This window comes from Peromyscus eremicus, chromosome 19 (genome assembly GCF_949786415.1).
Source record: "Peromyscus eremicus chromosome 19, PerEre_H2_v1, whole genome shotgun sequence".
In the NCBI taxonomy this organism is placed as follows: Eukaryota; Metazoa; Chordata; class Mammalia; order Rodentia; family Cricetidae; genus Peromyscus; species Peromyscus eremicus.
The window spans coordinates 64671455-64683997 of record NC_081435.1 but is presented as its reverse complement, the minus strand read 5'-3'; the positions used below and the strand labels follow the sequence as shown (position 1 = coordinate 64683997).

The 12543-nt window shown below is 49.4% G+C and overlaps 1 protein-coding gene across 1 annotated transcript in view; it reads right to left on the bottom strand.

Moving 5' to 3' along the window:
* St8sia5 (ST8 alpha-N-acetyl-neuraminide alpha-2,8-sialyltransferase 5) overlaps window positions 1-11779 on the bottom strand; it is a 70862-nt gene extending 59083 nt beyond the window's left edge. The window contains exon 1 of the mRNA XM_059246610.1: window positions 11414-11779. Within this exon, the coding sequence (XP_059102593.1) occupies window positions 11414-11544 (131 nt within the window). The 5' untranslated portion in view covers window positions 11545-11779. The remainder of the gene's footprint in view (window positions 1-11413) is intronic.
* Between the last annotated feature and the right edge of the window lie 764 nt (window positions 11780-12543).

Below are 12543 nucleotides of genomic sequence, written 5' to 3'. Positions count from 1 at the left end.
CTAGGGAAACTCTGGGGATCATTCCAGATCCAAATCATAGCACTTCCAAATCCAGTCTCTGGAATCTGGCTGTTCTCCAAAACCACATTCTCCATCGTCCCCCCTAGTGCGAAGCTGAGTTGGTGTTTAATGAACAATCGTTAAGAAAAGGAGTTTCTGATTTCTTTTGAGTGCATCCAATCACTTGATTCCTAATGGGAGTCCCTGTGCTGGGTCCTGAGAAATAAGAGGAAGAAAGCACCTCTTACCCATGACCTTACAGGCTGTGTGGCTTCACAAAGGTTCCTCTGTGCCGTAGCTTGGGTCCTCAATGTCCTACAAAGACCCACCCGTTGAAGGTCACCAGCCTGAGGTGCTATTGAAAGACTGTAGACTCTTTAGGGGTGGGTCTTAGATACTGTTCTGTTGCTGAGAAGAGACACCATGAGCACAGCAACTCTTACAAAGGAAAGCATGCAACTAGGGGCTGGCTTACAGTTTCAGAGAGTTAGTCCTTTGTCATCATGGCAGGAAGTGTGGTGGCATGCAGGCATGAGGCTGAGATCTACATACTGATCCACTGGTGGCTGGCAGAGAGAGACAGAGACAGAGACAGAGACAGAGAGAGACTGGGCTTGGACTAAGTTTTTGAAACCTCAAAGGCCATCCTCAATGACACATCTTCCAACAAGGCCACTTCTCCTAATCTTTCCTTAACATTTTACCAACTGGGGACTAAGCATGTAAATAGTTGAGCCTATGGGGGCCATTCTCATTCAAAGCTCCACAAGTGGGGTCTAGAGGAAGGAAGTTGGGTAATTGGGGGTGTGCCTTGAAGGGCAGACTGAATTCCAACCACTTCTCTCTCTCTAGTGCTCCCTGGCCATCATGAGGTGAGCATCCTTTCTGCTACGAGCTTCCACCAAGACTTACTATCTCACCATAGGCCAGAGCAACAACATAGTCAACTATGCACTGAGCTCCCAAATCTGCAAGTCCAGACAAACTTTCCCTTCCCCAATCAGCTTCTCAGGACCGCTGTCCCCATGGCAGCTGAACAGGACATTTACCATCTGTGCACGAGGTTGAAAGAGAGAGGGCTGTATCTGTTGAACAGGGCTGAAGCATGGGGTAAATAGTGTATCCTCACTTTGGAGTTAGAGCCTGGCGTATGACTCTTCATCAATATTTACAGTAATAAATATTACCTAATGAGCATTTCTCCTAGTGTGTGGGTGGGTGGGGTCGGTAGGATAATCATTAGGGTTAAAAGCTACGTGGGGAAATTTTTAGGTGAGAGGTAGATGAACTTGAATAAAGAGGAGAAGCTAAAAACCTTTACAAGGCTAACTTTCCCCCAAAAGAACATGGTTCAAAGAAGCCTGGAGAGAGATAAGCAAGAAACAAGAAATGGAATACAGGAGTGCATGGGGGTATCACCACGCCCCTGAAGGACACTGGAGAAGGAACAGAAACTCCAATTCCCCTTCGTTCAGGGCACATAGCAGGGCACAGGACCATACCAGAGGAGGCCCTCCACTCAGGCTCGTGCAAGAAGAGGCCTGATACAGAGAGCAGGCTCTCAACACACTGTGTTCACTGGCTCCTCTCCAGCCTCACTCTCAGCCCTGTGGCAGGTGCTCACAACCAGCTGGCCTGACCAACCAAGCTGTAAAGCCAACAGCATAGCTCCTGCCCCAGGCCAGTCTGCTCACCATCCTTTCTCCTTTCTGGGACACCCCACCCCACAAGAGCCACACTCTGGATAGACAGATCCACCCGCCATGGCCCCAACCTTTTGGGCTGCGTCTGTTTCTTTGGGAAATGGAACAGCAAGCTTTGTCGCTGGGACAGAATTGGGGGGCGGAGGGGAGCTAGCCCCATGATAAGAGCCTCAAAATACACACAAAGGATGGGCACAGAGGCAGGCTGTCCTTTTCCTTGACCCAATTTCCTAACCTCAAGTCTCAGGTGTGCACCAGCCACATGGTGCAGCCTAGATTTGTACCCTGCGGGCACCAGAAAAGAGGAGGCTGGGCCGTATATACAAGTCCTCTACACTTGGCACAATCAGAAGAGATCTCGGGTCTATTCACTATATTTACAGACAAAGAAAGCCACAGCCCAGTACTGGTCATAGTGCTGAGTACAGCCAGCATGCGTGCGTGCGAGGAATTCAGGGGACAAAGGAACACTGTGGGCTAAGAATGGAAGGAGTGGGAGGACTTAGATGGTCAGGCAGCCAGCTAGGAACAGGAGCCTTGGGCACAGAATGAGTTAGGGCAGAAAGACTCTTGACTGAGAACAAAGACACTAGGCTTCAGGCTGACTTCCAGCACAAGCTGACCATCAGGAGGGAGACTTCCGTATGGGTGTATGGGGTGGGCAACAGAGTCATTCAAGGAGTTCGGTTCCCAACAAAACAGTACATACGCAGCATGGCAGTGCTGTGATGTGCCTTCCCACCCACAGGAATGAAGACCCCTTCCTCATCTGCAGGGCATACCATGAGCTGACAGCCATCAGCTCTCAGCACCCCTACCCCACCTTGGAAATGTCTTAGATAAGTCTCCTTCCCCAAGACTGTGTCATGTTTCAGGGACAGCCCTGAGCCAATAACTGATCCACAGAGCCAAAAGACTTAACCTCTTACTCCAAATCTGGGCAAATGTGAAGCCCCGCCCTGTGTTCGGCTGAGGCTGCCTGTTTCCCCTCCTTCTCCTCTTCTTTGGTCTTGGCCCCCAAAGCTCTCCTCAGTGGACATCCTGCATGCTGACATCTGGCTCAGAGGCTGCTCTTCAGAGAGCCCAGCTCTATCTGCAGCACCCTTCTACACAGACACTACGACAACAATGAAAACATCCCGAAGGGTCTTCTTAAACACATGAAGATGACAAGGAAAGAAGTGAGGGATGAGTCTGAAGCCAGAGCTACCCAGGGGACATCAGCCAATCCCAGGAAACTGTGGCACCCACACAAGAGTACCAAAATGTCCTACCTAAGGTGAAGGGTCAAGCTAGAACCTTCTGCCTAAAGCCAAGAACACTACTACTCAGAAGGCAAGAACGAGATTGGGAGAAGAAGGATATGGGAAACACATAAAACAAAATGGCAGAAATTAATCCTTAGTTGTCGGTAATCACAGCAAATACACATGTGTTAAGTTATCGAAGTAAAAACCAAAGATTGTGAAAATGGATACACAAACTGTGACTGCACCCTGGTGACAACAGGCATAAAATAAAAGATGCAAATGCTGAAGAGGGGTGGTCAGCACCATGAATATCACCTTCTCTCCACACATTTTGAGCCAATACAACGTTTAAAAGAAACTCAACGAGTTGTATAGACTTTGGGTCTGGCTCATTTGCATGTGTGGTATTTTTATTTATTTGCAAGGGCTTTCTGGCTTTTGGTTTTAGGTTTTGGTTTTGATTTTTTTGAGACAGTGTTTCTCACAGCCTTGGCTGTCCTGGAACTCACTCTGTAGGCTAGGCTAACCTTGAACTCGAAGATTCTCCTGCCTCTGCCTCCTGAGTGTTGGGATTAAAGGCGTGAACCACCATCTGGCGCTTTTTTTTTTTTTTGAATTTGTGAAGTTTTTATAATAAAATTTATTTAAAGTTTTTCTTTTTTTTTTTAAGAAGGTAAAAGAAGCCAGGCATAGTGGCGCACACCTTTAATCTCAGCACTCAGAAGGCAGAGGCAGGTGAATCTCTGTGAGTTCAAGGACAGCCTGCTCTACATAGTAAGTTCCAGGACAGCTTAGGCTATGTAGGGAGACCCTGTCTCAAAAAAAAAAAAAAAAAAAAGAGGAGAAGGAGGAGGAAGAGGAAGAGGAGGAGGAGGAGGAGGAGGAGGAGGAGGAGGAGGAGGAGAAAGGAGAAAGGAGAAGGAGAAAGGAAAGGGGAACAAGAAGAGAAGGGTAGAAAAATAGAAGGAGGAGGGAAAAAGAAAAAAATGGGAAATTCCAAACATTTCTAAATTTAAAATCTCATTGTGCCTCAGTTTCCCCATCTAAAAAATGAGCATATAGTCGTTGGTATTGCCATCATCCCCCAGCTGAAGAGGTATAGTTGAAGAAATACTTTCCTACCTTAATGGCTTATATAGATAGTAAGAAAGACTGACTACTGAATAGATAAGTATCCAACATAGGAAGTTCGAAAAATACATGACAGAATACAACCAAAGCATAATCACAAATGAAACAGGAAATGCTCAAGAGAACATCAACACAGGAAAAGTCACATCATTTACAAAGATTATCAAAACCATATAAAAAGCAGATGGAAAGCTAGCCCAACAGTTGAGAGCATATCCTGTTCTTGCAGAGGACCCAGTTCCTAGCACCCACATCAGGCCTGTTACTCTAACTCCAGGGAATCCAAAGCACTCTGCTAGCCTCCTTGGGTACTGCACTCACATGCACAAACACACACTCATACACATAATTAAAAATAAACATAAGGATCTGGAGATATGGATCAGCTGTTAATTGCACTTACTGCTCTTTCAGAGAACCTAGGTTAAGTCCTCAGCATCCACACAGTGACTCACAATCATCCATAACTCCAATCCAGGGGATCTGACCCCTCTTCTGGCCTTTGGGGGCACTACATGCATGTGGTACACATGAATACATGAGGCAAAACACTTATGCACATAAAATAAAAATAAGTAAGTCAATCCTGGGGCTGGAGAAATGGCTCTGCAGTTAAGAGCACTGGCTGTTCTTCCAGAGGACTCACATTTGATTACCAGTACCCTTGTGGCAGCTCACAACCATCTGTAATTCCAGTCTCAGGGTATCTGACTCCTTTTGGCCTCTGAGGGTACCAGGTACAATATGGTGCACAGACATACATGCAGGCAAAACACCCATACACATAAGAATAAATGAATTAATAAAATTTTTAAATAAATAAAGTGGAAAATATAATTCATAGAATGAGAGAAATGCCTTGTCAATGTCTTAGTTAAGGTTTCTATTGCTGTGAAGAAACACCATGACCGAAAGGCAAGTTGGGTTTATTTGGCTTACACTTCATCATTGCTGTTCATCACTGAAGGAAGTCAGGACAGGAACTCAAACAGGGCAGGATCCTGGAGGCAAGAGCTGATGCAGAGACCATGGAGGGGTGCTGCTTACTGGCTTGCTTCCCATGTCTTGCTCAGCCTACCTTTGCATAGAACCCAGGACCAGCAGCCCAGGGATGACACCACCCACCATGGGCTGGGTCCTCCCACACTGATCACTAAATGAGAAAAATGCCTTTGCAGCTGGATCTCAAGGAGGAGGCATTTCCTTAACTGAAGCTCCTTCCTTTCTGATGACTCTAGCTTGTGTCAAAACCACCCAGTACAGTCAACAATACATAAGCAACTTACATTTGGAATATATAAAGGATTCTTACAATTCAATAACAAAAAGTCAATTAAAACATGCCAATTTTAAAATAGGTGAGAGACTTGAATAGACATTTTCCCAAAGAAGAGTACACACAGCCAACGACCACATAAAAATTTGTTCCATCCATTAGTCATCTGAAAAAAGCCAAGTCAAGCCCCAGGGAGATACTCTTCAGAAACCATGGGGATGGCTGTGACCAAAAAGACCAATGATGAGCTTGTCACCAATGAGAACCCAGAAGGCTGGCACACGGACGAGTGTGGAATGGTGCAGCCACTTTGGAAACATCTTCCCATGGTAAACACTGGCTACCATAGGATCAGTAACTCTACTCAGACACAAAGCCTAGAGAAACAGAAATGCCGCCGCCACAGAAAAACCTGCACACAAACTAGACATCATGGCAAACGTACAGAAACAACATCAAGACCTGTGAGTTGAAGGATGGATAAGCAGCCCCCCACCCTCACCCTGTCCCCCTCATCTCTCCAGCCTCTGATCCCAGAGGCAGCTCCTGTCTACTCATGAGTGCCGGCTTTCATTCCTCAAGGAGCCCTTTGTGCTCAGCCCACTGTCACTTGTCACTCTGTTCCCTCCTGTTCCATCCAGCTCTATCACACTGATCAGAGAAGGGACCATGGTGAGGTCTGAACCCAGGACCTTGCAAACGCCAAGACCTTGCACACACCAGCTCTACCACTCAGCTACACCCATAGTCCTAAAGACCAGTATTTTTCTAACTAAAGGTGTACTCCCAATAAAACCAAATTTAATAGATTATTCTCAGATTTAAGAAACAAACAAACAAACAAAACCCCTTTTTTACTATGGTACAATACACAGCCTGGGGCCAGCAAGATGGCTCAGCATATAAGGTTCCCTGTAGCCACACCTGACAGCTGGAGTTTGTTCTCCAGGATCTACACAGTGGAAGGAAAAAATTGACCTCCAGCAAGTTGTCCTCTGACCTGCACACTCACACCACGGCAACTGCACAAACACACATGCAATAAATAAACAAGTGTAAGAAAATTTACGTAATCTGAACTTGGCCATTTTACCCAGTTGTGAGTGCACAGCCAGGAGCAGGAAGCTCATCCATCATTTTGTTTTTTTTCTTCTTCCCCAACAGAAATTTTTTGCCTATTAAATGATGACTAATATCTCATTCTCCTCAAAGCATCCAGCAACCACCTTTCTACTTCCTGTGTTTGACAATTCTAAATACCTCACCAAAGTGGAGTCATACAGCACCTGGCTCTTCTGTCTGTCTCATTTCATTTAGCATAATAGTTTCAAGGTTCATCCATGTTGCAGTCTGTGTTAGAACCTTCTTCTTCTTAAGGCCAAATAATAGTTATTTACATATGGGAGAGAGAGAGAGAGAGAGAGAGAGAGAGAGAGAGAGAGAGAGAGAGAGAGAGAGAGAGAGAGAATATCACTGTAACCCCAGCTGGCCTGGAATTTTCTGGGATTAAAGGTGTATCTCTCTGCTTCCATTACATATACATTTAATGAAATGGAAAAGTGGGTGTTGGAGATTGGATCCAGGGCCTCATGCATGATATGCAGGACACCATTACTGTTGAGCTACATCCCTATCCCTAGAAAGTTCTTCTAGAGACTCTTTTTATTATTTTCATTTTTTGTGTATGTGTTTGCCTGTGTGTGTGTAAAGTGTACCACGTTTGTGCAGTGCCCACAGAGGCCAGGAGAGCTTGTTTGGTCCTCTGGAACTGGAACTACAGATGGTTGTGGGCCATCATGTTAGTGCTGGGAACTAAACCCAGGTCCTCTGCAAGAGCCTGCTGAAACCATCTCTCCAGCTCCCCTACGAAGTTTTGTTTTAATGAAATTGAGTAGAAAGTATCAGAGCACATGTCTCATAGTAAATCCAACTATTCCTTCACAGAATGTTTGCTGTCCCCAAGGAGAACATATTTTCTTACTACACATCACAGCCGTAGACGTTGAGAACACGCTGATTGGATGGTGAGCGACCCTAAAACCCTCATTGATAGCCTGGCCGTTCCCCTTGGTCATTTCAGAGTTCCTTCCCAAGAGTTGCTGGCTTGCTCCAGACAGACTTCCTTCCATGTCCAAGCAAATACAAACTCAAACTCCCAATTCTCCATTCTCCGACACACTCCTTCTCACACTCACCCCGACTTTGTTCTCCACACTCTGTCTCCCTGCTGGACAATGCAGCTTATCTCTGCTCTACGTGGACTGCTCAGTCTCCCTGCTCTTCCTCACCCTTTGCTCACTTTGCTGGGTTTCTGAACCTCCCTCCCACCTCCACCTGTGCCCAAGGATCATTCCTCTTTCTTCAGGACTGCTTCCAATGTCCTCTGTAAGCCAAATAAACCCTTTCCTGAAGCAGCTCCCTCCTCGCCCTTAAGGCCCCTTGTCCAGGCCTCCGTGCAAGCCCTTCTGTCTTCCTCACAGCCCATGAGTTACTTCCCTTTCTCCACACCTGGGGCCTTGCACACACTGTCCTCAGCACTTCCAGTGGTACGCAGTGTACAGCAAGTATTCAGCAAGTACTTGGTGTACATTAAGCACTCAATGTATAGTAAGGACTCGGTGTATAGCAAGGACTCAGTGTACAGTAAGTACTCAGTGTACAGGAAGTACTCCGTGTACAGCAAGTACTTGGTGTATAGAAAGTAGTCGGTGTATAGTAAATACTCAGTGTATAACAAGTACTCAGTGTACAGCAAGTACTCAGTGTATAGTAAGTACTCAGTGTATGGTAAGTCTGAAGCAGACATGGGAAGCAAACACACCACAATTTTGCTCCTTCTGGTCATTTCCTCCCAACCCATGGTGTGTGCCTTCTGTTCCACAAAGATGGCACTCACGAGGCCATCATACTGCTCCCTTTGTCTCCCACCCAGGTTCGTCCCTAGAATTTTAGTGGCTTATGATGGACCTTGTCAAAAGGTTCCATTGCACATCCCAAAGAAAGACTGAGGGTTCAACATTAATAAATAGACAAATAAATAAAACACGTCAGCCCACATCACCTACTTCCTTCTGTAGCAACTTCACAGCACTAGATGAGCTTGCCATCCTTGTGCCTCTAGCGTGGTCTTCAGAGTCCCCTGAGCTGTGTCCTCACCCTTGAGTGGCTGTGTCTCCTTCTCCAAGCCTTCCCGTACAACACCCAGATAACCTTCCTTTCCAGGTCCTCTATCAAGTGACTGCCCTACTCAAGGACCACATGTGGCTCCCCATGACCCATGATCCAAGCTCAGTCTGTCCTCAACCTTCAGAGCATTTCACTGAAGCCACTAACCACTGCTATGTGACATGTCCCCATATGCCCCCGCTACATCATGGGATCCATCTTTTCATTGTGTCTCTACACCTAAGTATACACCCATGCATGCATGCATGCACGCACATGCACACACACACACACACACACACACACACACACACACACACACACATGCACACCTACTCCTATCTTCAATCCTTTGTTTATTATCCATACTTACTAATGACTTCTTATGACCAAACACATATGTGACCCGTGCATCCTAAAGCAAACTGTAATCCCCACCTCACAGATTCTGACACAGTGCAGTTTTCAGCCTCAGCACCACTGACATTTGGGGCTGAGACGTCTTGGTTGTTTGTGGCAGGCAACTTGGGCCTTGAGGATTTTTCAGACATCTCCCTTGGCTTCATCCTCAATGACAGGAGCATCTCCTCTGCCCCCGTGACAACCAAAGAAGGGGCTACTCTAATGTCTGAGGGCAAAATTGACCTGAGAGAGACCTACTGGCCGGTAGCATCAAGTGGGGCTTGCTATTAGTCCCTCATGGGGTCTGTTAGAGAGGCGGGTTTCCAGATGACAACCTAGAAGGGAGTTCAATCCAAGGGCCCGGGAATCTGCATCTCAGGGCCTTCTCAGGGAGCTCCATTGCAGGCCTTTGCTGTTTCCAGATAGACACAAACAACACTCCCCTGGAGCCAACTCATAGCAACTATAAAGTGTAATAAAATAGGACACATAAGCAAATGGGTCAGTCACGAGACACAGGATCAGGGAAGCCTGGTGACAGACCAGAAGTGGAGCCAAGTATGACAGTGCAGGTGAGGGAGAGATGGGAGGGGACAGCGCCATGCCTGGAGCCTATGCTGGTACATGTCCTCTCCTCTATCCAGATCTTATCTGCTTTCAAGGCCCATGAGAGCTCCACCTCCCCCATGCAGGCTTCCCCAGCTTCTGCAGCCCATCAGACATTCTTCTCAGCCATGCACTTCTTATCTCATTTGTGGCCATTTCTTTCCCCAGATAGACTTAATCCCACTGAGCACTGAGACTGCACCATCCCCTTCTTTATAGCATCCCATCCTTGGTTCCCTTCAAGGATGGAACATACACCAGTCTTGACTGTTCGGTTGCATTAAGTAGAATTCCTGGAGGGAGGCCTGCAAGATTTTACCCGCTGTTTAGCGATCAGAGTCCCTGAGAGATGGAGAATGGGAAGCAACCAATACACCTGCTAGGCTCTGAGCAACCAGTCCATCCATCCAAACTCAGGCAGGGTTTGCCAGAACAACTAGGCAATAGTGTGATTGGTGACTACTCTGACCTGATGTCCCTTTGCCGTCCCACTGGAAGCTCTACGGCCCCAACAATTCTGGATAGTTACCAGCAAGGGGGCAGAAACGAAGAGCTGACCCACTGAGAAGCGGGTGCCAAAATCCAGCAAGGCTGCACAGCAGACAGTTCAGGAACCATCTTAGTGGGCCCGACCAAATCCAGCAAGTCAGGAGACTAGAAATTGTTTTTAGAGACTCCAGTGCCACACAGAGTACGTGAGAGAGAAAGTTGTCTGGGGAAGTCTGGAGCAGTGGGTGGCTGGAAATGAATTTGTATGAGGCAAGGGGCCACATATCCCCCAGTTCTAGGGAGTTACAAGCAAGGGCAGCCAGACTGCTTAGCTCTCCCACTGGGAGCGGATCACTAGCAGCAACCCTCACCCTCCCACTCTTTGGGCAGCCCAGACTGGGAGCATATGCGACCAACACAGACCCCAGGACTGAGAAGAGAACAGCACTTAATTACTGGGGCACTTCTGAGATGGGATGTGCGTTTGTCGAGACATTTTCATTCCTCTCCATTTGAATGGAAGGCAGTGAGTTAGGCAGGCACTAGTGGTGAGGGAGGGGCTCCTTCCACCGGGGACTTCAGCATGGGAGCGTCCAGAGCACAGCTCCCACCTCCAATCTGGCAGGTAGGCGGCAGCAGCTCAGGCTCCACCAGGCAGCAGAGCCACAGGAACCTGGCATGTCGGTGTATCTTCCACACACTGAGACTGAGACTGTTCCTGAATTTTGAGTGGCATCTTCTGCCCTTTCTCTTCAAGGAGTTTGGCTGTGGATGGAGAAGGGGTGAGAGAGCCCAGCCTCTGCGGCCGCTCTGACCTTCGGTGCAAAGGATGAGAAAGAACCCTCTACTTGGGAGGTCATCAGCTTGTCTCACAGATCTAGAATTCACTGTCCCTGTGCCTGACCACAGACCAACCACTACCACCCCACCTAATGCAGGGTTCCTGGGGAGAAAGAAGCCTTTACCTCCAAGGTCCCCTACAAAAATTTATGACTTGACAAACTAAGAAGAAGAAAAAGAAGCCTTTGACCCTCCGGTTGCAGCCAAATGACCAGGGAAATGTAGGTTTGGGGAACAGCGCAGCTCTGGGCATGCACATGCATTTATGGTCAGCTTAGCTGCTTGGCATTCCAAGGTGCTGCCCACGTTCACAACAGAACAAAGTTCACACACACACACACACACACACACACACACACACATCCCCATAACCCCACCACAACAGGCACACAGCTGGCGCTGTCCTCTGGCTGGCAGCAGAGATGCCATAAGGCACACCATGGAGGTACTCCGGCTAAGGGCAGACCTCCTGTCACCTGCTCGGGGAACGATATGGCTGGCCTTTTGGCTACCTTTAGGCTGGGTGTATTCTACCCCTCAGACTTTCTTACCTCTTGATGTAGCTCCTGCTATACAGAATCTGCTGCAGCAAGGTCACCAAGGCGAAGGCGCAGATAAAAATGAAGAGCAAAGTTCGGTTCCCCAATAAATCCCGGTTGGCCGAGGGGTCTGCGTAGCGCATCTTGGCGGCCCGGCGCTGCGGACGCACCGTGCGGGGCGGCGTGGCAATCTCGCGCGCTGTGCGGGGCCCCGGGGGGCGTTAGGTGAACTGTCACGGTGTGGCCAGAAGGACGGAGGACTTCGCGGGGTAAAGTTTCCCGCGGGCGCAACTGGGGCCGCGGTGGCGAAAGGACAGGGCCAGCCGCGAGGAGATCCGCCGAGCCCCAGGCCTGCCCTCGCGTGCTGCTGTGTCTGGGCGCCGGTGTCCCGCAGCCGCCGATCTGCCCGTGGAGGGGCGACGGCAGGTGCGCGAGCCGGGTCGCCCTCCCGCCGAGGTGACGACCAATAAGGAGCAGGGCCGGCCAGGCGGGGCTGAGACTCTGCGCTGCGCACCGCCCCCTCCGTGCTGGCTCGGGATCCGGGGCGCCGGACGCTTGGGGCCGGCCCGGGGACAGCGCATCTGATCCCCGCGCCCGCAGCCAGGGAGTGCGAAGGTTGCCCTTCGGTGCTGCGGAGGCGAGGTGGGCGAAGCAACCTGAGGACGCGGGGCTGTGGGGAGGGGGAAGGGAGCGGCGGAAAGGGCTGGGCTGGAATCGTGGGGTTCGGAGGAGCGCGGGGACAAGAGCAGACTGCAGAGCCAGCCTCGTCGGGAGATGAGCATTTGCATGCGGCGCGTAGGGCACTGAGTCACCGCGGCGGCCGCGTCCGCGCGCGCTGTTGGAGAATCCGCGGTGAAAGCGGAGCAAGGTCAGCCGGGCAGCCCTTCAAGGACGGCGCGCGCTGCCCCTGCATGCTAATTGCCTGAGAGGCTGTCCCTAGGGCCTCGACTCCCGACTCCCGCTGAGCAGAAAGTCGGGGTCTACCCGCCGCCCCCCCGCCCCGCCCGCCAGGGGCCTCTACCCTCTCACCATCTGCAGCTCGCGGCCTTTCGTCAATAACCCTGTTGTCACCCAGACACTGGGACTTTGTCTCATCCTTGGAACTATTCATAGACCGGAGGTCAGCAGCCGGTCACCTTCGG